Source organism: Tetrahymena thermophila, assembly GCF_000189635.1.
Source record: "Tetrahymena thermophila SB210 genomic scaffold scf_8254470, whole genome shotgun sequence".
Classification (NCBI taxonomy): domain Eukaryota; phylum Ciliophora; class Oligohymenophorea; order Hymenostomatida; family Tetrahymenidae; genus Tetrahymena; species Tetrahymena thermophila.
The window spans coordinates 65,937-93,891 of NW_002476246.1; the positions used below are offsets into that span (position 1 = coordinate 65,937).

Consider the following 27,955-nt stretch of genomic DNA (forward strand, 5'->3'; position numbering starts at 1 on the left):
TAATACATAAACTGCCATTTAATTAATCAAACATTTATATATTAACATTTTAAATATATAATAAAATATTTATATTCTATTATTTAAATATTTAATATTTATTCATCCTTTTTTCGTCACTTGTTTATTATCATGAGAAATTTATTTCAAATACAACTAATCTTTTAGATTTAAGACACTTACTTTTTACTTTCAATTGATACGATTCAAATATTTAGTTATAACTTTTATTATCATTATGAGTAAATTTCAAAAAAATATTAAATTAAAATTTATTTCTTAAATTAATATATAAAAAAAAATAAGTTGAGTAAAAAATGTAAAGAAAAATAAACCAAATAAAAAGTAATCAAATAAATTAAAAGAGCTTTATTTTTTTAAATTAGCATTTATAATTAAAATTATCATAATCCAAAACAAATAAACTCTTTTTACCAAAGATCAAGTTTCAAATTTAAGAGATTAGTGCAATTATTTAAAGCAGTACCTAAGCCTAATGCACCAATTGCACCAATTAAATTGATACTTTTTAAATATTGTAGAAAAAATATATAATTAATAAACTAATTAGAAGGAAAAAATAAAGAAAAAGTATGAAATGATAAGATTAATTAATTAATAATAAAAGCAAAAGTTAAAAATAAAATAATGAGTTAAATTAACAAAGAAAGAACAAAAAAAAGCAAACACAATAAAAATTAGAGGAAAAGTAAATCAAATAAATTAAAAGAATTATATTGTTATAAATTAGTTTTATAATAAAAAATATCACAATCCAAAACAAATAAACTGTTTTTACCCAAGTTTAAGGGTCAAATTTGAGAGATTGATGCACTTTGCTAAAGCAGAACCTAAGCCTGTTGCACCCATTTCACCAATTTTATTAATACTTTTTAAATATTAGAGAAAAGATATTTAATTAATTAGTTTATTAGAAGGAAAAAATGAAGAAAAAATATGAAATAATAAAATTAATTAATAATAAATGCAAAAGTTGAAAATAGAATAATGAGTTAAATTAACTAAGAAAGAAGAAAAAAAGCATGCACAATTAAATGAAAAATAAATTAAAAATACTTTAAAGTTTTAAATTAGTTTTTATAATTAAAAATATCATAAATCCAAAACAAATAAATTCTTATTACCATAGGTCAAGTGTTAAATTTGAGAGATTAGTACAATTGGCTAATCCAAAACCTAAGCTTGATGCACCAACTGCACCAATTTAATTGACTCTTTTTAAATATTGAAGAAAAAATAAATAATTAATTAGTAAATTAGAAGGAAAAAATGAAGAAATAATATGAAATAATAAGATTAATTAAAAAGAAAATCAAAAGTTAAAAATTAAATAATGAGTTAAATTAATAAAGAAGGAAGAAGAAAAAAAAGCAAGCACAATAAAAAATAAAAAAATAAATCTAATAAATTAAAAGAGCTTTATTGTTTTAACTTAATTTTTAAAATGAAAAACATCACAATACAAAACAAATAAACTCTTTTTACCCAAGGTCAAGTGTCAAATTTGAGAGGTTAGTGCAATTTGCTAAAGCAGAACCTAAGCCTTATGCACCAATTGCACCAATTTAATTTTCCCTTTTTAAATGTTGAAGATAAAAAAAAATTAATTAGAAGGAAAAAATGAAGAAACAATATGAAATAATAAGATTAATTAATAATAAAAACAAAAATTAAAAATAAAATAATTGAAAAAAAGAAGAAAAAAAGCAATCACAATAAAAAGAAAAATAAATAAAATAAAATAGCTTTATTGCTTTAAATTAGTTTTTATAATTAAAAATATCATAATCCAAAACAAATAAACTCTTTTTACCCAAGGTTAAGTGTTAAATTTAAGAGATTAGTACAATTTGTTAGAGCAGAACCTAAGCTTGATGCACCAACTGCACCAATTTAATTTTCACTTTTTAAAAGTTGAAAAAATAAAAAATTAATTTGTTAATTAGAAGGAAAAAATGAAGAAATAATATGAAATAATAATATGAATTAATATTAAATTAAAAGTTGAAAATAAAATAATGTGTTAAACTCAAAAAAAAAAAAGAAGAAAAAAAACACAATAAAAAAAATATAAATCAATTAAATTAAAAGAGCTTTATTGATTTAAATTAATTTTTATAATAAAAGATATCACAATCCAAAACAAATAAACTATTTTTACCTAATGTCAAGTATTAAATTTGAGAGATTAGTGCAATTTTCTAAAGCAAGACCTAAGCTTGATGCACCAACTGCACCAATTTAATTACGACTTTTTAAATATTGAAAAAAAATATATAGTTAATTGGTTAATTATAGGAGTTAAATTAACAAAGAAAAAAGAAAAAAAAAGCAAGCAAAAGAAAAAGAAAATCAATCAAATAAATTAAAAGAGCTTTATTGTTTTAAATTAGTTTTTATAATAAAAAATATCTCAATCCAAAACAAATAAACTCTTTTTACCGAAAGTCAAGTATCAAATTTGAGAGATTAGTACAATTTGCTAAAGCATAACTTAATCCTGATACATCTTCATCACCAATTTAATTGCAGCTTTTTAAAGATTATGATGAATGAATGCTGTTAATTCTCATATTTTAATACCCCTTCCCCACAATTTTAAAATGAAAATTTAGGTGTTAAAGCCATATTTTTTCTAAAGAATTTAATTAGGAGTGGCCTTAATTAATGAGGAATTACAGTAATTAGTTAATTAGAAGGTAGAAATAAAGAAAAAATATGAAATAATAAGATTTATTAATAATAAAAGCAAAAGTTGAAAATAAAATAATAAGTTAAATTAACAAAGAAAGAAGAAAAAAAATTAAGTACAATAAAAACAAAAAGAAAAATAAATCAAATAAATTAAAAGAGTTTAATTTTTTAAATTAATTTTTATAATTAAAAATATCATTGTCCAAAGCAAATAAACCGTTTTTATCAGTTAGTGCTAATAGCAAAAATTGAAAAAAAATATAAAATAATAAAAAATTAAGAATGAATAATGAATAATGAATAATTAAAAATTGAAATGAAAATTAAGTTAAAATTGCAAAAAAATATTTGTATAAATAAAATCAATGAATTTTGATGTGAATTTCTATTAGAAAAATTATATAATAAATAAATTGAAAGTTAAATATATAAAAAATATTATAAAAACCACAAATTAAAAAATACTTTATATTAATATGGAGAACCTAATGAGATTAAAGTGAAGAGTTTAAAAACTTTTTTTATTAATATAAATAAATTCAAAGGATATTGTTAAAAAAATAAATAATTACTTCTTCTAATTCTTCATAATATTTAATCTATTATATCATTTATTTTTATTAAAAATATTCAATACTAATTTATGGAATTTAATTATAAATAGATAACAAAAGCAAATAAAATATGATAATTATCAAATATTAATTTATAAATTTGCTTTTATTAAGAGATATAATAAAAAAATTAATTTAACATTCATTATTAAATTTAATATTTTAAAGATTTTAATTTTTTTAAAACTAAATATAATCAAAAGCTAAATCTTAGTAAAGAATCATTAATTTATAAGAATTGTAAATATTTAAAAATATTTCAAATATATTTGATAAAACAATTATTTTTTGTTGGCTTTTATATAAATTGAACAAATAATAAATATTACTAAAATTAACAAAAATATCTAATTTAAATGAATAATTTTTTTTTAATAGTATTAATTAAAAAATAATATTTTATCAATCATCATCGCTTTCTTTTTTCATTTCTATATTCACCTAATCTTCTTTTAATGTTTCTCCAAAGGCTTCAATATAAAATTTGCTTTTAGGTTTTTCTTCAGTGCGAGAAGTATTTGTTTAGTTATTTTCATTTTGTATCAAATTATTATCAGAATCTTGCTTTTTATGTAAGTTAAAAAGAGATTCTAGGTTGTCTTTCTATTTATTATCTCTTAAATTTGTATCTTCCTTTTCTTATTGTATAAGTTTTGATGACTCTAAAAAGTTTGCCTCTGTTTTTTGCTGAGTAGGATTCTCTTGATCTACTAGTTATTAAAATTAGCTTCTGTCAAAAATATGTCTATACTCTTCAACTATTGTTGTTTAAGAAATTTATTTAACTTAATTTTGCATTATAATAATGAATATACTTACCTAGTCTCAGTTCATATGCTTCGATATATATTTTTTTCTTTTTTTGAGGGTCTAATGCAGCGAATTTTTTACATAAAAATAATAACTTTTCCTTGACTTCAGGTTTCATTTATTTCTTGTTTTTTTCTTCATCTTTGACAAACTTCTTAAAGTATGATATTTTTGCTGATAAAGTCTTAACCAATTATTATAAAGATTATTTGATCTTTGGAAGATAGCCACCTATGATTTTATTTAGAAGCTTGATAAGGAACCAAGCATTAATGGCCACAATCAGTACTAATGCACTGTATACAAAGTAGGGGTATTTATTTTAGTACATAAATAAACCAAGAAGGACTGTTAGAGCACATATATGAGTAGAATTAACATCAATTTCATTTACATCTGATTCTAAGTATGGATGAATTATCATTGCAAGTAAACCATAAGATGTGATTACTACAAATACCAATATAGCTTTTGTATTTATACTTTAAGAATAAAAGTTCAAAGCAAGAATGATTGCTAGTTTCTCAGCCATTTTAATGAATTCCCAGTAAAATGCATGGGTTTGATATTCTTTATATAGAAAACCATACTTAAGCTTCACTTCTATAGAATCTAAATTTTGTCTATTTCTTCTCAATAATATAAATAGTATACCTGGCAATATGATCATCCAAATCAGCAGCATTGGTACTATTAAAATCAGAGCATAGAAAATATGTTCTTTGTTATAGCAAATAAATGAAACATTAGACAAAATATATTCTGTATCACCTATTTCTCTACACGATAATAAGGCAATTATTTAAGCAACTAGATCTGGCTGAACGTATATAATTAAGAACATAATAGCTGTAGCTAAAATATACCAAGGAAACTACTCTTTTTTGCTATTATTCTTATCGGCTGTCGACTTCTTATATAAAAAGTATAAAAGCATACAAAATAAGAAAATTGCCATATATATAAAGGGTATTAAAACAGAAAACAGAAGCCTTAAATAAATAATTGGTATTGAAGAGTTCATTTCTTGCAATGCACAGTCAAGAGAGTTCATTGTCTACTTCAACGGTTAACCAACAGATTAAGGGAACTCAAAAATACCTATAATAAAAAAAAATTAATTAAAATACAATTTTATGAAAAAAATAAAAAAATTATACCAGAAGGAATACTTAAATTGAAAGTTGCTATAGATCCAACAATCTATACATAATTTGTTAACATTTTTATGTATACACCAGATTTTTCTTCATCTGTTCTTATTATCTTTTATTTTTATTACCTTTCCTTTATTTAATTTTATGTTTTTTATTTAGTAATAGTACTAAAAGACTATAATTCTGTTTTTTGATTTGGAGTTAGATTTCTTTATAAATATTTATTACTACATTTTTTTTATAAATTTTTTTAAATAGTCAAAAAAGCAGCTCTTTCTTTTAGCTAATCTACATCACCTTTTATAGCAAGACACATTGATATTAATGTCCATATTGTCATTAAGACAACGATCCATATATTCCCTTTTATTTCACTACATTTAGTACAAGAATATTTAGATGATTTTGCATATGATTCTCCCCAATAATTCCCATAAATCTATTTTAATCAAATATTAATTTTTAAATTTAAAATTAATATAAATAAATAAATAAATTTGATAAAGGAATTACATCGCATTCTTCACAAAGTGCTCCAATATGACCTTCATAGCAAATATTATCACCATAATCTCCTCCAGCGCAATTATCCGGTAAATTTGAGCAACTAATTATTAAGCTACTAAAATGCGATTTACGCCAATATCCTTTATTTGCCACGACATTTGTTCCTCCATTACATGTAGCTCCTGTCGGACAATCTTAGCAATTCTCAACGTTGAATGAATAATAATTTACTGGGCATTATTAGCATTGAGTGACTTAACCAATTTATGCTATTTACTCACCAGGGCCGCATAGCCTGAAGTTAATAAGTATGTTAAAAGTGTAGTTTTGAATAAAATTAGCTTGCTAGCTATCAACAACATAAATTTATTTAGAGCTGAATTATATGTAAGCAGAAGATCCTGGCTTACCTACTAGAGTTATGTTTTCAAAATTAAAAGCTTGTAATTATTTATTATAACTTGCTTAAATGCTTCCATCAATCGAATACTGGATTATATTAGGTGTTTTAGGATCAAAAGCAACACTTAGTTTATATGTATCATAATCTTCTTATGTAATCGGATAAATAACTTCATCTTTGTCATTTAAAAGTACAAATTGTATATTAGTTAAATTGGCACCACTCCTGAAATCATTTATTACTATTTTGTTTTCCTCTAGCATTCCTAAGTTTATTTTCAGAAATTCATCCATATTACTTACTTTAAGCTTAGAAGGGTAAGAGATACTATCATTTCCATAAATGGTTCCTGTATTACTATCTATAATGTTATTTTTTTGAGTGTTAATTGAGATATTTTGTTAAAAGATTCCTCCTCCTATACTTGCTTAATTATGAATGATTTGAGAATTAACTATTTATATTGTTTATTTAAGAGAATTCATGACATCAGAATCAACATAAATAGCTCCTCCTCTAGATTTACATGAATTTTTAACAAATGAACTGCCTTAAAGAGTAAGATCAAATTTCTTTAAATAATTTTTGAATATTAAATTTAATTTAAAATAAAAATTTTAGATAATTTACATCCTACTATAAAGCTTTTAAGTAGAGAGCACCTCCATCATTTTAAGATATGCAACTCATAAACTATGTATTTGAAATGGTATTTGTATTGTTAATTCCTTCTATGTATATGGCCCCACCAAATGAAGACTTTATTAATATTCATTTTAGATTAAATAAATTAAAAATAAATTATTTTACATCTATTTTTTAAAATATGGTATCATCTATGGATATTGTACTTTATAAAAGCTAAATTGCTCCGCCATTGCAATTTGACTTACAACTTGTACCAATAAAAGAACTCTTTTATTATATGCTAACAGTTGATTATTAGCAAATAATTAAAGAAGCACCAATAGGACTAGGGTTAGAGTAAATATCTTATTATAAAGTTCTTCTGTTGGTTGCAGCTTAAACAACATTATTAAATGAGACATTTTGAAGTTAAATATTACTTTAAAGTGTATAAATTGCACTGTTAGTAAATACGCTATCTTCAAATTTGGTGTTAGAAATAGTAATATTAGATGAAGTTGAGCTAATAAGAAGAGGTAAAACAGAATTAAAGGATTAAATTTTGATGTTAGAAAATTTAGATTCTTAAATTTTCAAAGATGATTTTTATAAATTTACCAAAGTGGCTTATTATTAAAGTCCTTTATATTTTGTAATATATTATTATTAAGGTTCTGTATTTGAATCAAACTGTTCAGAGGTAATTGTGGGAATTTAACTAAATTAAAGATTAGAATTTGAAACATCTATGAATTAATTCTCTGTTACCCCAAATATATTTTTGATAAAACCGCCTTAGAATTTTATTTCATTTTAAACCTTACTTTTGCCTATCTAATATTTTCTAGATATTAAATTTAATAAAAATATTTTAACTATTATTGTTATATTTTATGAAATATTAAAGGTTTTTTAATCAAATCTTTAAAGGAATAAATAAATAAATAAATAAATACTCTTATCCAATAGTAGATGCGAACTATGATAGTGTATACAGATTACTAAATTAGCAATTTTGGCAGTCAAATTAGAGCTATTAACCACCTGAATCTATGTAAATTGCTCCTCCATCTAATAAGGCATATCCCTCGCTAAATGTTGTATCAGAGATGCTAACTTAAAATAATTATCCAAAAGAAATTAAGTATAAAAAAGATCCTTTTATGGCTGTAGCTTAGTTGAAATTTGATTTTTATATTTTAATAACTTCGGCTTTAGCATTCAACATAGCACCATTTTATTAGAACATAGGTGAAGTTTTATCTTGAGGAAATGTAAAATTTCTAAACTAAACAGTGTCTAAAGTAATCTAATTAGCTTGAATATAAATTAGGCCATATTCAGAATTACTATTAGAATTATAAAATTATGAATTCTTTATTAGAACATTTCCGACATAATTTTAAATCCAGAGAGCTGATGTAGAGTAAGTTAAGGTGAATTAAATACTTTGTAAAGTAATATTTTAAAATAAGCAATTATCAATTGTTATTTCTAAATTGTAATCACTTTATAATTGGAATGGTACTGCTTGAGTATTTTTTGAATTTTAATATAAAAGTAAATTTTAAAATACTCCATCTTTTAAATTTAGGATAGCTTATTAAATGTTGTTGTTTTACACTATCATTAGTATAGTGTCTTATGCTTTTTTATTAATAATTTTAATTTAATTTAAATTAATGGTTTAAATATCGATCAACTAGAGACATCCGTTTGTCTACTAATTAGGTATTTTAATTAAGTAATCATCGTCATTAATGCATTAAAAGATATTGTAAAATTGTTTGCATTTTAAAATAATCCTAATTTTATATCAAAATGATTAATCAACATGGTATTTGAAGCTGAAATTGTAGCTATTTTCATTGTTTAGAAGTATGAAGCTCCAATCAAATCATTATTATTTTTTGTTAATAAAGAATTATTTTTGAATTATATAACATCTAAATGTAATTCATGATTTGGATTGACTCTCATTGAATACAAAGCATCAAAGAATAAATACTCTGTTTTTGCTTAAAAGTAATTATCATAAACGTTTAAATCTTAAAAAGAAAAGACTTAATTCGTCTAATCTAGACTGGAGACACAAGAAAATATTATTTTCTTACAAAAAGTATTGTTATTCACTGTCATATTATTTACATTAAAATTCCCTGAAGAGAAAAGGGCAGATATCTTTTCATCATTATCTGGATCATCACTATTACTAGAACAGATGTTATTAGAAAGAGTAATATTTGAAGCAAGTACTTTGAGATCAGATTCTTAAGTTAATATACTAAAACTGTCGCCAAGAATACAATCAGTTAATGAAAAATTATTAAAATTTATCTAATAAATTTTATTTTTGAAAATATTTTTAATTTATCAATAAATAAATAAGTAAAAAGTAAATAAATAATAATTAATGAATTACATTTGTAACATTAAAGTATGTTAGAATAGATTTATGATTAGAGAAATCTTCATTAGAAATTGAATAATTAAATACATTTAAAATACTGCTATCAGAGTAAATAGACTAACAACTTTTAGGGGCACTTGTTTAAGTATAAAGATAGAGCTATATATTATTGATGTATACATTATTTTCTATATTAGCAAAATAAAGGCCACAATTACTGTTTTCATTGTCTAATCCAAAATAGATAATGATATCTTAAAATCCTACTTAATTATAATTTTGAAACTCTAAGAGATTTTAGTACTATAAAGTGGCGTATTATCCAGGTATTGAACTTTTAAAGTTTAATGAAATAATGCTATTGAAATCGAAATTCATAAACTTTGGATTTAAACCTAGAATGCTATGAGGTTTAACTAAAATATCAACGAACATATTTGAAACACCACTCACTATTTATTTGTAGTATTATGCCTATTAAATAAAAGTTTTTTATACTAAAAATTAAAATTATTTTTTTTTATTAAATTTTAAAAAATAATTTTAATAAATTTCTTTATGAAATAGGAGTATTTTATTTTAAATATATTAAAAAGAGTTATTTTTAATAATTTTTACTTACTTTTATTAGAAAAAATTTAATTATAAAACAATAATCAGTATGTTAATTTAAAATTACTTTGATCATTGCTGTTAGAAAATTATTTGAAGTAGTAAAGGGATAATCTACAGATCCAACACCATAAACACCATTTGAATCATATTATTCAGATGCTTCAAAATAATATTCTTGATTACATTGAGTACATAAGCTAGAATCTTCTAAGCAATCATTTAAGGAGTAAAATAAATTGCTAAAAGTAAATTAGACCCATATAGTATTATCTTTTAGGATTTCGATATGAATAATCTAATCTTATATCTTAGAAGATTATACATTCAAAAATAAATCAAAATTAGATGTTTATGGATTAAATTTGAAAATGTATGCAACTCCTGTATTGAAATCTCCGATTGCTACTAATTAATGGTTTGAAAAGGCCTTTAAAGCAGCAGGTTGTTAACTTAGTTAAACTAAATTTTGGAATTTTCCAGTAGTATAATCAATAGAATATACATTACTGTTACTACAAGATATGATTAATCTACTTACTGTCTCGTTGAAATAGAATATATCTCCAATTTATGATTTCTAACAAATACCTAATTAGATAGAAAATAATAAGATCAAATGCTTTAATTAGATTCTCTCATATCAATGTAATAATTAAAAAAACCAAATATTATTTTTGAGAAATTAATAAAATTCTTACTAAAATTTATGTAAAATTTGAAAGGAAAACCATCTTATCCTAAGTCCCAAGCGTAAATTGTTCCATAATTATCAACTCCTATAAGTTCTAGATTATTTGGGTTATCTAGAGAAGCAACCGCAAATGCAGTTTATATTGAGCTATCTGAAGTTTTATTAGATTTTAGATAGTATGATCGTTCATTTGAAGAAGTGCAATCTATCAACATGAATAAATAATCCTCTGTATTTTATTTTTAAGGAAATGCGAAAGCAACCCAATAAGTATCACCTAAGTAAAAAGGGTCTAAGTAAGAGTTTATGTTTATCCATTCTAAACCATACAAATCAGTAATATCGACAACCTAAAATATAAAAAAGTAAATTAGATAAATCTTAAGTTTATAGTAAATTAATAATAAAAATAATTTTTTACTGAGCCACGTTCCCCAAGAGGGTATATAGGGAAAACATAAATTTTGCTATTTTCATCATCTGCTCCAACTTTAACAAAGTAATAATCAAATTAATTTTTGATTTAGTAAAAGCTTCCATATCTCCATCTTACATTCTCATCAAATTAGCTCTTTTAGCTTAAAGAAGGAGAACCGAAATTTCCTTTATCATAAAGAAGGAGCTAATTACCTGATAAAAGGATGTACTGATCTTAACTTCCTTCAACTTATCTCATATATCTTCTGCAAAAAAGATCTCCATAAAAATCTAAATTCATTAATTAAAAAATTACTATTTAAAGCAAAAAATATTTAAAACTAATTAATTATTTACATAAATTTTTAGTAAATTCGTTTGTCTAATAGTTAAATATTGTGACAAAATCTCCAGATGAAATATAAATCATGGATGTTTCATTTATTACATACCATCTATACATTGTGTCGACTGCATAGCTTTCAAAGCCTCCTAATTTTAAAGAGGAATCATCAGCGCTTTCATTTAAAGTAATGCTATAAACATAGTAATTGTCTCCAGCCCAAAGAATTGGATTTAATTACCCATTATCTCCTAAGACTAAAGTATAATATAAATTAGTTATAGGATCTGTATATTAATTATCGTATAAGCCTAGTTATTACCAAAAAAATGAATGGGTTAGTTTTATAATTTAACCAATTTAAAAAGTATGTAAATATATTTTGGAAAATTAAAAAAATATTTTAATTTTTGAATTAAAAAAGTTTTACTCATAGTATCAAGAGTCTAGAATTGATTTGTCTAAATATCTATTAGTTTTACAACAATTATTTCTAGGTTCTATCCACCAAAAAAAAAGATATCCTTTGTTGGGTGCTTTTAGAATTATCTGAATTTGTCACCTTACTTTTTGACCTTAGCTTTTAATTAATAAAAAAACAAATAAAATTGTGTTAGAAGCTAATTTATTTAAATACATTATTCTATATATCCTATAAATTAATATGTTAAATTCTCAACATCGATTATCCAATATATGACACCCATATCATTAGTTGTTAAAATTATTTTTTAACCATTTTTTAAAGTGTATATTTTTGACTAGTATTGATAAGCTTTTGAACCATCGGGAGATTTTTCTAGAGTTTTCGAATTATCCATTGTAAGGACTGGCTTTTGCTGCATAAAATCATAAATTTACAATTAGTTATAAAATCTTGTCAAGATTATATAATTTGTCTCTTCAATTAAGAAAAGTCCTTGTAATTGAGGAATAGGAACAGAATAGACTGCTTTTAAAGTGTATGGGTCAGCAAAAACAAGACTATAATAGTTCGTTACCATAATTAATTCCAAATAAATATTATACTGCATATCAATGATCACATAATTAGCTTTTGAATAAGACGCAATAATAAAATATTTAAAAAGGCTCAATCAATAAATATTACGCTTTACTACGTTGATAATTTCTCCTGAGGAAGATGATAAATCGTTAAAATAAACAATATTGGAATCTTATAAATCATTATAAAGAGTGTTGATTACTAAAATATTTGTCTTAGGTATCCTAAGGAAATTTCTTACAACGAACCCAAGATTGACAACTGGATCTATTATTTTAGTAATTTAATTAAACATAAATAAACAAATATTTACGAAAAATACTTACTGTGATAAGTTTAAAGTAGAGGGCACTTCTAGCATAAAATGGTTTTGTAGAAATTAGCAATGCTTAATAAGATGAAAACTATGTACTTTAAATTCATTTTGCTTTGATTAGATTAAAAATTTATTTATTTTAATAAAGATGAAATTTTTAATAAAATCAGATTTTAATTCAACCAAGTATTTCCAATAGATTACTTCCTTTAATTCAAATATACTTAAAAACACAATTTCTTTCTTATTAAAGTTTCTCAAATTAAAAATTCTGATCAATATTAATTAATTTTACGGAAGAATATTATTGATTGATTGACACATAATTTTAATACCCAATTATCAAATTATAGCAAACTGTAATCTGAAATATTAATTTTTCTGATTTTTTTATATCATCAACACAAAAAAACCTGAATTTAATAAATTATGTAATTGATCTAATCTAAATCACTATTTTACTTTTTCTTTTTTCTACAATACTAATTTAAAAATTAGAATTTGCTGATCAATTACAAAGACAAGTTACTTAATTTACAAACCATATCAGAAACTAAAATATTTCAGTCAAATCTAAAAAATAATAATTTTTACAAATAAAAAAGTTCATTTTTTCTAAAAGCCAAAAGACTCATTTGTGATTGGTTATTTAACATCATTTTATTATTTCATCTTTATTAATAAATCTATAAACATCTAAATATCAAACGCTTATTAAGTCTTTTATTTATCACTAAAAATATTAAAATTAGAAAATTAAATTAATTTAAAATTAGGGTGATTTAAAATATTTTTGAAATGATTTTTATTTGCATTTACATTGAAATTTATTGCTAAGAAAGAAAGTCTGATTCTTACAAATATATTAAAAATTTAATAAGCTTTTATTAAAATTGGATTTGATCAAATTTAATTAAAAAGCTGAGGAAATGCAATTAATTTTTTTTCGATAAAATAAATCACATAAATTTAATCGATTTCATTTGCTTTATAGCTTTGAATGCCTTTTTGCATTTACTTTTATTTCAAATATTTATAGAAAATAAATTAATAATTAATACAAGCCCTTGATTATTTTAAATAAAAAGTTCTTAAAAATCTATTTTAGGTTTATTAAAAAATTTTATGATCCAATCAATAACAAGAAAAAATACAAGTAATTTTTTTAAGTAAAATATGCAGTTTTAAAATATTAAAGAATTAATTTCATTTTTTTTGTAAATTAAATTTTCATCTATTAATTGAGATAGATTATCTTAACTTGTTTATCGTAGATAAATATATTAAAATAATTCTTATCATTTTGATGTAGAATTATTTTCTTAATTTTTTTAACTAATTAAATTAAAAATAAATTTAGTGATTAATTTATAAATTTGAAAAAAGTAGTTATATAATTATGATAGTGAATTAGTTATTTAAACATTTAATGTTTTCAAATTTTAAATTAGTAATTATTTAAATTATTATACATCATAAACAATCCTATATAATTGTACAACCAAAGTAGTAGAATATTAATATATATTATATAATTTAATATGGAGTTAGTCTCTTAATTAAAATCAAGTATTACAGAATCAACCAAAAACCCTATAGATAAAATTATTTCTCTTTTAAGATTTTTTATCAATTATGTTTTTATAAAATTTTTCTAATTATTTGTATTATATAATGATGTTGTCAAATCTAAAAAAAACAAATAAAAGAGAATAATCAATTTTTTATTTATTGTTAAATAAAATTCTTATCTTCTATGAAATCAATTTACTTGTCTAAGATTTGTTATATTCACTTATTTTCATCTATTTTTGGTATTTTGGGGGTTTTATGTAATTTCTTCCTTTTAATATTAATGTTACAAGATAACATTATCTTTTACGTTATTCTTATGTTTTTTTATGTATGGATCAATAAATTAGTGTTTATTTGGCTTCTTCTTAATATATTTTATTTTTAATTTTTTAAATTAAAGTTTTTTTATAATTAACAGAATTATAGTAAATAACTAATATAATACAATTTTTAATTGTTAATAAATGATACTTTAAAACTAACCAAAACAAATATCTTAAATTTGTTTAATTGACTAATTTATAATATTAATATAAATAAACTATAAAAACTTTGAGATACATAAATTATATTTGTAAAATCATTAATTATTATTTTGTTTAAACTAATTCCTCAAAATTCTGTACATATATATGAATGAATGCAAGTATTTTTTAAAAGCTGCTTTTGTTCATTTATTTGTGTTTACTGGTTTTTACATCAATTAAATTAATTAATATTAAATTAAGAGATCTAGCATAAAATAAATTAGAAAGGAGAGAATGAAAGTAGAATTAAAAGATGAAATTAACTCTTAAATAAAGTAAAAATACAGCTCAAGACTAAGCTATGCCAAAAAATATTATCTAGTTAACTAATTAATCATTCATTTGTATTTAATAGCCTTGGCATTTATTTGCTTCACTCGACTAAGCTAATAATTATTAGGATCATTTATTATTATAAAATTAGCCATATTTTCATATATTAAGTATTTGAATGAACATATTTCAAGTAAAAAAGGAAACTAAAAGCAAGAAAATCATGAAAAATCAAAAGCTTCTTAATTAGGATAAGAAAATGAAAAATAAATTTAAAGTCTATCATTTTTAGAGCTATGCATCTTTTTAATAATATTTGCAATCTACATTTCTACTTTTGAAGTGATTTTAATAATAACTTCAAACAAACAGTTAGTTATTGTTTTATCGATGTTTATTTAGTCTTTTGTAAGAATAGAAATAAAAAATATTTAAAATGAAAGGTTAATCTTATTTTCTGTTTTGGCTATTTAAATCTATTCTATAGTTCGCCTTTAGTTTGCTTACGAATTTCATTATTTGAATACATTTTTCAATATATTATTATTCCTTTAGTAGATTTTAAACTATAGAACACTTAAACAAGAAAACCAAAAAGTAATAATTCAAAAAATTAATAACAATAAAAATACCTTAGCAAATTTGCATCAAAGCATCTTGTAAGTTATCCCAGAAGGATTAGCTGTAATTAATGCGGATAAATAAATACTTTATTCCAACTTGGCTCTTAAGCAAATACTTAACTCTAAAAATAATAAAGATTTGCTATAAGTTATGTTGAAATTAGGTTAAGGGACTACAAATGAAAAATTAGACCAGCAATAATTATAAGTAAATGCTCTTAAACCCAATAATTATTATCCAACTGATAATTAAAAGGTGATTGATATCACAAATAATAACTCACCGTAGAACAACTAAATTACTTTCAACAATATTTAAGATGAAACTTATAAGATAAATAAATATGAAAACAATTAGAATACTTAAACCAACGATAAGCTAAAAAACTCTTTAAGTAATTCATGGTTTAACAAAAAGTTTGAAAAATCTGTAACAGATGCATTTCAACATAACAAAAAACTAAAAAAGACTAAGAAAAGTAAAAAATATTTATATAGCCTTTCTGAAAAAGTTGGATAAATTAGTGAAAATAAAGTATTCAATGAGAGAAAATTCTATTCTATGAACTAAAATATTTGCAAATTTTCTTTTTAAAATTAGCATGTAAATTATTTATTTTAAAAAAAGAAATAATTTTTAAACAAAACTATTATTTGAAATATAATTTTAGTGATTTTTTAAATAGAGGGATATATTTCATTTTAAAATTTCAAAAATACATTCTTAATAAATGTCATAGAAATTTGAATGTATTTTTTTTTAAAATAGCTTTTATGAATCAATCCCCCATAATCAATATTTTCTAGAAAAAAATTTACTTTTAATTAATTTCACTGTCTATAAATTTATTAAAATTTCTTTTTAAAATATATGAAATACTAATTTATTATAAATCATAATTAACATAGGACTAGAGTTAAAACTAAAAAAAATAAAAGCAAGAAGAAATGGTTTAATAAGGAGGAGTAGAAAATCAATAATTTGATTTAAAATAAAAATAAATTTAGCCTAATAAAGCTTTTTAGGAAAATTAAGGTTAATAAATTAAAATAAACATATTGTTTAAAGATTAATAAGAGCTTTATAATTTTTAAGATGAAGTAAAACTGAATGAAAAATGTAAAGAAAATAAATAAACTTAAAATATTATTCATGTAATTTTTTTAAATTAACAAGGCAATACACCAAAAGATATTAGCAAAGGGTTATTAAATTCTTCAGACAAAAGTAATTTAAGCAAAGCTTATAAAATTTAAGATGAAGTTACCACTAAAGACTAGAATTCTAAATTAAGTTAAAATATTAATGTTTAGGGCCATTAAATAATACTAAATTAGAACTAGTTCATTTAAGAAAAAATAAATGAAATTTAAGGTGAAAAAGACAATTACACTATTGTCACTGAACACATCAAAACTAATGAACCGCTATAAAATGAAGATGTAATAGAATACTCTAATGAAATATAATTCAAATACAAGAAACCGAGTAAAATCAATTCTTAATTCGAATTAATCTTCATATTAATAATCAAATCTTTTGTTAGGAAATATAATTAAAAATCAAATTGAGAAAGAAAAAATAGATTTATCTAAATTAATTGATTAATTCTTTGAGTAATCATCAGATGAAAATGAAATATTGGAATTAAATGGAGTATAAATTGAAGAAATCAATGACCTGAGAAATCAGTAATTTTAATAATTTAAATAATTTAATGTAAAATTATTTTTTAAAAACAGAAAATCTCCTTAAAATTCTAATGAAATATGCTAAAATTTAAAAAATTTACAATAAATGAAGAATATTACTAAATTTTAAGTAAAATAAATTAATTCTTATTTTTTAAAAAAAAAGCTTTCTTTTTTTAAAGGTAAAACACAAAAATAAAGATTTAGTTATTTAGCTTATTGCAGTTGATTTATTACTAGAAGATAAAAAAACTTTAGAACCTGTTGTATTTATAATAGTACAGGAGCTTTGGTAGGATCTATATTAAAAAAAGGTAGATGAGCTCCAAAAAGAAAAAATGAAGATATTTGCAACCTTATCGCATGAGCTAAGGACTCCTTTGAATTGCTCTATTTCCATGCTCGAAGTACTCAAAGATGAACTCTCTTAAGAAGAATAAAACAAATTTTGTATTGAAGAATATATTGTCCCAGCTCTTTTTTCTAATAAGCTGCTTCTAAACTAAATTAATGACATTCTTGACTATGTTTAAATGGATTGTGGTAAGTTTAAATATTCGTTTTTAGATTTCAACGTAGTTAGTCTTTTAAAGGATTGCTGCAAGCTTATAAGCATGCAAGCTAAAATGAAGAATTTACAACTTCTGATACTTTATGATTAAAAAATAAACTAAGAAATATGCTCAGATTAAAATAGAATTCGTTAAATTTTACTCAATTTTCTTTCTAATTCTCTCAAATTCACTAAATCTGGATACATAGAATTGGGATTCAACTAAATATGTTAGAATATATATTAATTGTATGTTAAGGATAGTGGTATTGGAATTTCTAAAGAAAATTAAAAAAAGATATTTGATTTTTGTAACAAAGTAATTTTATTAACAAAATTTTATACACAATCTTAAAATAAACTAAGATTTGTTAAAAACCATTTATTTATTAATTTCTAATAAATAGATTTAATATGAAAATAAAGAAGAGGAATAACTTAATAATCAAGGTTGTGGTTTAGGATTACTTATATCTAATTCTCTGGCAAAAGGCTTAGTAACTGATAAAACACGTAATGGAGGAATATCTGTTGAATCAGAATACGGAATAGGTTCTAAATTTAGCATTTTAGTTGAAGATTTAAATTATAATATGCACAAATGTAATGAATAGCAAAATATTTAAAACTAAACTGTCAAATTTTCATAGAAAACAGTAGACATTTTAAGTATTCCTTAGAAGAATAGGCAAGTTGAGTAAAAACATAATCTTTAAAATAGCTAAATTGATGAATAAAATTTGGAGTAAACTGCAAATTCTTCAATTAATCTTCATGATAACAACCTTAGCTAATTATAAAAATAAAACAACTCCTTTTAGACTTTTTTTAAAGATGCTAGTATGATAAATTGTGAGAAAGTAAATAATAGCACCATAAGTAATCCTAAAAATATAGAAATTAGCTAAACAGTTAATAGGAATAAATTTTACAAGAGTAATTCTAATTAAAGTTCTACCTAAGCTATTGACGATTCTCTAAATTAAGATTTACATAATAATTTAAGTAAAGTATTTTAGATTAAAAAACATAAAAATTTTTAGGAAGAGGATAATTCTAATTTTAAAACTGTAATTCAGAAGTCTCAAAAAAGCGTGCCTTAGAAACATTAAAATAGCAATTTCAGTCCTTTTTCAAGTCCAATTTTTTAAAAGCGATAATTAAATATAGAACAAAATAATCAATATAGAGTTGAACTGTTAAAGCATTCATAAAATCAAAACACATACTAAGACAATTTAAGTCAATATAGGAAAGTAGGGAGTTAAATGTATGGAATTAGTATGCATGATAATGGTTTAAATAACTCTGAAAATGGAATTAACTCAGATTTTGAAATAAGAAATGGTGTTTAAGATTAAGGAAACTATAAAAACAAAGTAAAATTTAGCTAGAATAATTACTATACAAATAATCAAATTAAATCTCTTCAGAGTTCTAAACTGCAATTTGATAAAGAAGAAAATGCATAATGTGAATAAGAAGGATTTACTTCTTATTCTAATAACTCAAAAATATTAAGAGGCCAGTTTCTTTCTAATCAGAAATTAACAACTTCTACAATAGGAAAGGATTAATTCGAAAAAACAATCAGTTTTAAGTCACATTCTAGTTAGAATTAAATTTTAGACATTGAAAGTAATGGAGACCAAAATAAATGTGAAAAATTACTTACAGTATAGTAAAAATTAGAGCATATATTGGATTATAATTTAGATAAAAAATTAAGATGTAAATGTCCATAAATAATGCTAGTTGATGATAATTAATTCAACTTATATGCCTTGTAGAAAATTATTTAGTAGTTTTAATTTGATTTGATTACATTTTCAGATGGAGACTAAGCCATAGAATATATTAAATCTTAATTCTTTTCAGAATGCTGTTGTTCACCCTAAATGATCTTGATGGACATAGAAATGCCCATTAAAAATGGATATGAAACAGTCAAAGAAATAATTTAATTTTACAAGAGTTTACAATATAGCAATATCCCTGTAATTGTTGCGTGTACTGCATATGTAGGGTAGGAAGATTTTTAAAAATCAATTGAATCTGGTATGAGTGATTTTATTAATAAACCTATATTAAAAGCAGCTTTCTAAAATCTAATTTTAAATCATATAAATGCAATTTGTAATAATAATTGAATTTATCTTCTGTATCATGTAAAAACTTACCTTAAATTGTCTTATAAATTTTAATAAAAATCAATAATTTTTTTCAAATTTTGAACGAATTTTATTTAAATAAATCTTCTTTATATAAATTTATTAAAATGAAGATTAATTAGAATAATTAAAGTAATTATTTTGTGATTATTAAAATTTATCATTTTTAATTTTAGGTGGTAAAGGTGACTATAAATTCTGAATAAATAAATCAATCAATCAAAATTTTAATTTTATATTATTTACTAATTTATTTAGAATAGAATATTTGAATATATTTTGTTAAAAAGTAAAATCAATTCAATTTATATAAAAAATAAATCTAAACTAAATAACATAAATGATCATAAGTTTTAAAATAGAATTGTTTTTTGTTATTTTAAATCGCCAAGTGAGAGATTGTTATTTGTAAGCTTAATCTTTTCCATAAGAGTTTGAAAGAGGTGAATTATTATTTTAATAAAGATTAACGATATTGATATAATAGAAGTTGCTGATAAGATATTTTTTATCTCAACTGAAAAGTTGTTAAGGATGTCATCATAAACTAACCATGTAATAGAAAATAAAGCAATCAAGAAATTTATATGAGTGAAGATTTATGTTTAGTTCATCTTTGCTTATAAATAAGGTCTTTTTATTATTATAATTATAGTTTCAAAGGCAAATAAAAGTTATACTAAAATAATCTATTGTACTTTATTTTATTATGAGTTAACCAGCAAAAAAATAAAAACTATTTTCCTTACCAAAATAATGCCATTAAAGTAATAATATCTCTTTATGAAGTTAGAAATTGCAAATTATTAGATTTTATTTGAGATATTTTAGATAATTTTTTAAAATCTATTTTTGTGACCTTCTTGTTTGGCTTTATTTAATCCTGCAAGCACAACTAATATTTGAGTTACTAAAAATACTACTGCAAAAATTACTCCTATAGTAGTTGACTTAGCATTATTTTAATATTATATCTCATTAAACTAAAGCCAAATACATAATGTTATTTCATAAAATGTTAATATGACTATCCCAGAAGCTATTTTGAAAAAGAAATTTGTGTAAATTTTGATCATTAGATAATCAACAAATTTAATTGTTCTGATTTTTAGTTTTTAATAAGCAAAGCTCAGTAAATAGAATACAAAGAATATTACCCAAATTATTACAGTCTGTATTAAATTGCTAAATAAAAATGAGTCCACTTGTTCTCTTTAAAATGTTAAAGGAACAGCAGCATTTTTAGCGCTTACATTAGGGAAAAACTCGAAATTAGCAAAATTGAAGAGATTTAAAAAAACATAAAGTTCTTTTGGATAATTTACATTTAAGAACTTCAGATAATTAACTGATTACAAAAGGTCAAAAAGTGTTACAATTATATTGAATGGTACAAAAAATAGCATGAAGTAGCTTAAAAATCCCAAGAAAGAATTCAAAAAAGTGATTGTAAAAGCATTGTTTCCATAAATATCTTAAGCTAATAAATCAATATGCGGAAGCTAAGAGCTGATTGATTTCTTTAAAAGTGAACTATTAAATTTGTCAGTAATGTCCGATTATTTGAATTTTAAAAAAACAGTTATATTGTTGAGAGGTTTATAAACCCTAATTTATAGTTCAATATTTTGTATCATCAAAGTGTTTAATACTAAATTCTCCTTAAAAATTTTGATATCATAGTCTAGAGAGTTTTCAACATCCAAGTAACTTATTATATTTTAAGTACTTGATATTGATATTTATCTATCAAAATATATTTCTCCTCGAATTTGATAATAGTTTTTTTAGCTAGTGTATTGTGCTTCTAGCTTCAAAAAAGGAGTAGGACCATCAGTTAAGGTTGTGCAAAGAGATTAGCTTATCAAATTTTCATCTTCTTTATATATTTTATAATATTAAATGTTTTTTAATAATCTAAAATAGGGAAATTATTTTTTACTTTAAAATTGTTACATTTATATTGATAAATGAAAAATTTAACACATTTTAAAAAAGAAAGAAAATTTGATTTTAGTATTAAAGAAGTTATATTTTATGATTTACTTTTATTAAAATTAAATCAATATCATTTTATTTGGAATATTGAATTAAATTAGCTCTAAATTTATCTTCTATAAATAATATTGATGAATTTAAATATTTTTAAAAATAGTTTTCTTATTTATTTAATTCGTATAAGTAATAAATTAAATTACTGATCAGTGGATTTACACATTTAAAACCATGTTCTATCTTGCAATTCTAAGAGCATCCATCGTTATCCTAAATATTACTATCATCACATTCAATTGTTTTATTTATTCCATACAGCTTTAAATGCTTATCAGTAAGCATATATCCTTTTCCACATAATTCTTGACATTTCTATGTCTATGAATCAAAATACAATCCTATTAATTTATCACATTTTTAGCAACTACCATTCACAAGCAAAATAAATTTATCATCAGGACAAGACAAACAATCTACTGCTTGAGGTCCTTTACAAGTATTACAAGAGGAATGACAATTTTAACATTAATTTGATTATGTATCTAAAAAATAATTATTTTCACAAATTTTACAGATTTCTACATTATTAACAATTTCACATCTATTACAATTTGCTGATTAGCATTTAAAGCATTAAGTTGGTTAAAAGTTAATCATGTTGTTTTAACCTTTAACCTATTAGCATCCATAGCCAGGCATAATTTAACAATTATTACTACAGCCTATACCTGGAGGATCACACTCTTCACTGGGAGTTGCAATATTATCTCCGCACTTTTCTTCACATTTTAAGTCGCTTTAACTTAAAGATTATGAGCATTAATAGCCTTTATTTACCTTACAATCTAAGCTACATTTGTCTAATTGTACTTTATTTTGAAAAATTAAAGAAAAAAAAATTAATCTTTTTTTAATAAAATTACTTAAATTTCCATCATCGCATTCTTCTCCTGAGTCTAATATTCCATTTTAGCAAGTTGATAGCATGCAAACATCAAGCTAAATGTTATCCACATGTATACATTTATACCCAGGTTATACCTTACATTAAACACACCCTTGGGAATTACTGAATGCAGTCAAATCATTAATTTCACATTCTTCTTCTGGTGTTTTATGATTATCCCCACAAACTGGTATACATTAGTTTGTAGTGATATCATAACTGTAATAATTATTTTAGCAGGTACATTATTTTGAAGTTATATTTAAAACTACGTTTGAATTTTTATAGCAGCTGGAGCAGTTATTTGCAGTTGGCCCACTACAAGTTTTACAAGAAAAATGACATTTTTCACATTTATTTGAGTTATTATTCATATAAAAACCATCCTAACATTAGCTACAAGTTTCATCATATGTACTATAAACAGAATTATATGTTTTTGTGCATCTAAGGCAGTTTATGTCTTAACACTTGAAGCATTTTTCCACTTCAAGGTTAGTAGCTAAGCTATTTTCCAAATAGCATCCATAATTACTAATAATTTTACAATCAGATGAACATCCAACATCAGCTGAGTCGCATTCTTCATCATTCGATTTAATTCTATCCCCACAAGTAGATTAGCATTTAAATTTACTGCTACCAATGTCTTAGATACATGAATAGCCTTTCTATATTTTACAGTTTAGTGAACAAGCATCGCTATTAACTTTTAGTTAGAATTAAAATAAATTTAATTTCCATACAAAATATAACATAATTACTTTAATTTCCATCATCACATTCTTCATCTTAATCTCTAATACCATCTCCACATTTAAGTGTAGTACATATGTCTAAATCAAATTCCTTGCTACTAAAGCATTTATAACCACTTTAAATTTTGCAGTTAACGCATTTTGAATTTTCAAATAGAGAAGGATCTTAAATTTCACACTCTTCTTCAGGAGCTTTGTACATATCATGACAAATAGGCGAACAAATTTATTAATTTGCATCATATTTGTAATATTAACTGTTACAGACACAAGTGTTTGAATTTTAATCAAGAATTACTCTTTGGTCTTTATGATCAAAACAAGACTTACATTAGTTAGGAGATGATCCAAAGCATGTTTGGCAAGATTGATCACAAGCCAAACATTTTTTCAAATTAGTATCATAGAAATAATTTTCTTTACAGAGTAGGCATATTTGCTGAATAGGGTCTATTTTAGAACATTTCATGCAAAATGGGTCATCACATTAAAAGCAATTAGAAGTCTGAAGATATTCATTATATTTTGTGAAGCTGCAACCAAAGTTTGTTTTAATTTTACAATTTAATTAATCACATCCTACATCATTACTATCACATTCTTCATCCTATGATACAAGATTATCTCCGCATATGCTACTGCATGTTGATTTTCCTGATTGAACTTAACAATTGAATCCTGTCTCTTACTTGCAGTCTAAAGAACACCCATCTCCATTAACTTTTTTGATTTATTTATTAATAAATTATCTATTATAAAATTAAAAAAATTTCTTATTACTGTTGTTCCCATCATCACATTGTTCTGAAGGATCTACCTTACCATCTCCGCATAAAGAACTAATACATATATCTAAGATATATGGATCTTGATGAAAACATTTGTATCCAGAAACAATTTTGCAATTCGAATCACAACCAAATACATTTTCAAAGCTACTATCGAATGTTTCACACTCTTCTTCAGGTGTTTTGAATTTATCCCCACAAATCGGTTTGCATCTTTATGTTGAAGACTCAAAAGAATAGTAAACAGATTTACAAGTGCATGTATTGTCAGAATTTAAGACTATATTAGAATCCTAGCTATTACATGATAAGCACTAATTTGGTTAACCTCCATTACAAGTCTAGCAAGACTAATCACAAGGCTAACAAATATTTGTTGCGTCTAAATATTTACCACTAACACACTACTAGCAATTAGGTATATTATTAATATCAAAATTACAAGTGTAACAAAGTGGATCAATACATGACAAACATTGAACTCTGCTATTATCAAGAGAAGTACCCTAAGGACATGATTATACACAAGAGCCATTGTATAAATAATATCCTGAAAAACATTATTAACAAATATTTTATGAAGCTTAATTGCAAATTAAGCATCCCTAGTCTTTACATTAGTTTCTGCATACCTAATTTTAATCATCTGCTTATAATCCTGAATCACAAGTATCAGTACATTGCATACTTATAGGATTCCAATATTATTTGATAGGAGTTTGTGAACAAGTAACACAATTATTTGTAGGTGAAAAATAGTAAGAATTTTAACATAAAAGGCATGAATTTTAATTACAAATCTTGCAATTAGGATAAGTAGATGAGCATGATACACATTGCTTATTTATCTAATCTTAGTATTACTCAGAAGGGCACTCTGTTACACATTTATTATTAAGTAAATAAAAACCATTATAGCAACTTAAACATAAGCTAGGATTTTCTGCATGGCAGCTTTCACAAGTATTTGCACACTTTAGTTAAAATAATAAAAAATAATGTTTTATAAAATAAAAATTAATAAATTATTTACTGAATAACCTCCAACAATGAAATCTCTAATACCTAGATCAAAATTTGACTAATTATCTATTATAACAGATAAATCAGTAGTAGCAGAATCTGCTAATACATAATTAAATTCGCCATATGCATCATTTTACTCAAAGCCACAAAGATTGAATGATGTTTTTTTTATGTACTGATTACTTGCAAGCTGTACAGAAACTCCATTAAGATTTACAATAATATTTGAAATAGGGTTTTTTTATGAATAATCTATCAAATAGAATTTAAAACCAATTTAAATAAATTTATGAGATTGTTATATTTTCACGTTTATCATAAATTTAGTTTAGTTTATACCAGATCTAAAACCACCAAGCAATTAAATATCTCCACAAATAGTATACATAGTGTTTAAACCTAAAAAAAAGAACCCATTATTATTAGAATTAAGATTTTATATAGAAAATCCCAATTATTTGATATGAAGAGATGAAAATCTCTAAATTTACAGACCTTCAAGAGCCACAAAACCGCCTATTTATTTAATTTTTTAAATTCTGATTACATATTAAAAATAAATATTTACTTGGAAGGCTTCTTATCATATCCTAGCAAATATTGTTATTTTAATCATAAAATAAAGGACACTTATCCACACAAATTCCATTCCAAACGAAATAATTTGGTTGGCATTATTGACAATCGTACCCATTTTATTGATAAACTAAACAAAATTGATCTCTTAAAACACAAACTTAATTTTTGTTTATTTTATTTTAAGGACAAGAAGAAACACAAATACCATTGTCAAATATGCTACTAGCTCCTACACATTATGGACATACTCCATTTGTTGGAATTACGTTATTGAAGCATAGTTTACATTAATTTTATTATGGACCTACGCAAGATAAACAGGAAAAATGACATTCATCAACAAAAACTTAAACTTATCCAATAGAGAAAGATTCATTTGAAATGTCTTCACATCCACTACCATTATTAATAAGTCCTAAGGGATTTCTATCACAATTAGTTTTGAAATCAATACTTAAATTAGAGTTAGCATCAGCCAGTGTGTATTCATCTTTTTGATTTAAATTTATAATAATGAAAAATTAAAATCATAATTAAATTAAAAGATTGATAAGTTCATATTAACCATATTTATTATGTAAATTAATTTTAAAGTTTAAGAGTAAATATGAATAAAATAAATTTCCTTGATTAAAAATATTAAAAATTCATGTTTACTCTTTAAAAAATAAGCAATATTTTTGAATTTAAAATAAAATGTTATTCAATAAAATTAATTTTTTTCAAGTAAATTTTATTTTTTGAAATTATTTTTTTTGAATAAAAAATTTTACTTCTCTACATATAATTGATCAATTATCCTTACACGCAAACTTTTTACCATTTTATCCTTGCCTTATTATGATCATAAGTCATGACAGATAAAGGCTGCTTTTATGAATTTACTATTACTGAGACTGTTTCAGTATCCCAAGTATTTATTATATAGAGATCTACTCTAAAATTGATCTAAAAATGTGGTGGAAGATTTGAAACATTTAAAGTATTAGCTATGCTTCCTCTACTTAGCTAGTAATTACCTAGCATCACTTAGTTAAATTCAGAATCCCTTTAGTTGCATACCATTTTAGTGTTAGGATATTTCCACGAGCTTAAAGGAAAAGCAGTGTCATCAGCTCTTTTATAAACTTAAATATCGCAAGCTGGTATTATAAATATATAAAAAAACGTTAACCGAGTCAAATAAACTACTAAAAAATTACTTGTTGATTAAATTCTTAAATTGAATAGAAAGATGACCAAAATAATTTTAAATCTGTTCATTATTTGTTTCTACTTTCTTGTCATTAATTCTGCTTTACTATGAATAATAATTTACTAGTACTTTTAATGTTTTAATTAAGGTTTTAATTAAGAAACTAATAAGAAATTTAGTAATAAAATATTGTAAGCTAATAATCTTAAAAAAACAAATGTAAATCACAAAATTTAATTTACATCTTACACAAATCACAAAATAAGTAATACAATTATTAATTCGAATTTATTCAAAGTTTTTCTTTGCTCATTTAATGATATCATCACAAAAAAAATTAAATTACACTAAATATCTTATTTAGAACTCATTATTTAATTTATTTTAAAGTTTAAAATGTCATTAAAGTTCATGATTACATTAATTTAAGTCAATCTAATTTTATTTTTAAATAACAAATACCATGAATTAAATTTTAAGAAAATACTTATTTACAGAAAACTTTTATTCAACTTGTATGGTAAATTAGAAATATATTTATCATATTAAAATAATTTAAATTAGTTAATTATTTTAATTTATTTAAATATTGTTATCATTTGTATCTCCAAAATTTAATTAGT

General features: G+C 22.8%; 5 protein-coding genes across 5 annotated transcripts; 1 reads left to right on the forward strand and 4 right to left on the reverse strand. All coding sequences in view use genetic code 6, as the record gives it.

The window, feature by feature from the left end:
- Positions 1-130: 130 nt before the first annotated feature.
- Positions 131-2,594, reverse strand: TTHERM_000630619 (hypothetical protein; the record flags this gene model as incomplete). Its single annotated transcript, XM_012799388.1, has 8 exons — positions 131-224; positions 436-525; positions 800-889; positions 1,146-1,235; positions 1,507-1,596; positions 1,835-1,924; positions 2,183-2,272; positions 2,464-2,594. 8 exons carry the CDS (start codon positions 2,592-2,594, stop codon positions 131-133), a joined length of 765 nt encoding a protein of 254 aa, XP_012654842.1.
- Positions 2,595-3,731: 1,137 nt separating this feature from the next.
- TTHERM_00630620 (transmembrane protein, putative) lies at positions 3,732-8,463 on the reverse strand (the record flags this gene model as incomplete). The annotated part of the gene is made up of 7 exons (XM_001022787.2): positions 3,732-4,087; positions 4,149-5,240; positions 5,300-5,735; positions 5,810-6,778; positions 6,837-6,965; positions 7,017-7,677; positions 7,790-8,463. The coding sequence occupies 7 exons, from the start codon at positions 8,461-8,463 to the stop codon at positions 3,732-3,734; spliced, it is 4,317 nt and encodes a 1,438-aa protein (XP_001022787.2).
- Positions 8,464-8,531: 68 nt separating this feature from the next.
- On the reverse strand, positions 8,532-12,738 carry TTHERM_000630609 (hypothetical protein; the record flags this gene model as incomplete). Its single annotated transcript, XM_012799389.1, has 10 exons — positions 8,532-9,170; positions 9,256-9,717; positions 9,923-10,446; positions 10,557-10,899; positions 10,971-11,257; positions 11,324-11,620; positions 11,740-11,889; positions 11,947-12,363; positions 12,421-12,582; positions 12,642-12,738. The coding sequence occupies 10 exons, from the start codon at positions 12,736-12,738 to the stop codon at positions 8,532-8,534; spliced, it is 3,378 nt and encodes a 1,125-aa protein (XP_012654843.1).
- Positions 12,739-15,780: 3,042 nt separating this feature from the next.
- TTHERM_00630610 (response regulator receiver domain protein) lies at positions 15,781-20,024 on the forward strand (the record flags this gene model as incomplete). The annotated part of the gene is made up of 7 exons (XM_001022786.2): positions 15,781-16,233; positions 16,539-16,749; positions 16,807-17,118; positions 17,177-17,321; positions 17,373-17,451; positions 17,504-18,193; positions 18,282-20,024. The coding sequence occupies 7 exons, from the start codon at positions 15,781-15,783 to the stop codon at positions 20,022-20,024; spliced, it is 3,633 nt and encodes a 1,210-aa protein (XP_001022786.2).
- A 1,104-nt stretch (positions 20,025-21,128) lies between these two features.
- Positions 21,129-27,424, reverse strand: TTHERM_00630600 (myxococcus cysteine-rich repeat protein; the record flags this gene model as incomplete). Its single annotated transcript, XM_001022785.2, has 11 exons — positions 21,129-21,146; positions 21,203-21,924; positions 22,244-22,909; positions 22,964-23,695; positions 23,751-24,464; positions 24,525-25,506; positions 25,566-25,810; positions 25,898-26,074; positions 26,127-26,627; positions 26,911-27,279; positions 27,340-27,424. 11 exons carry the CDS (start codon positions 27,422-27,424, stop codon positions 21,129-21,131), a joined length of 5,211 nt encoding a protein of 1,736 aa, XP_001022785.2.
- Between the last annotated feature and the right edge of the window lie 531 nt (positions 27,425-27,955).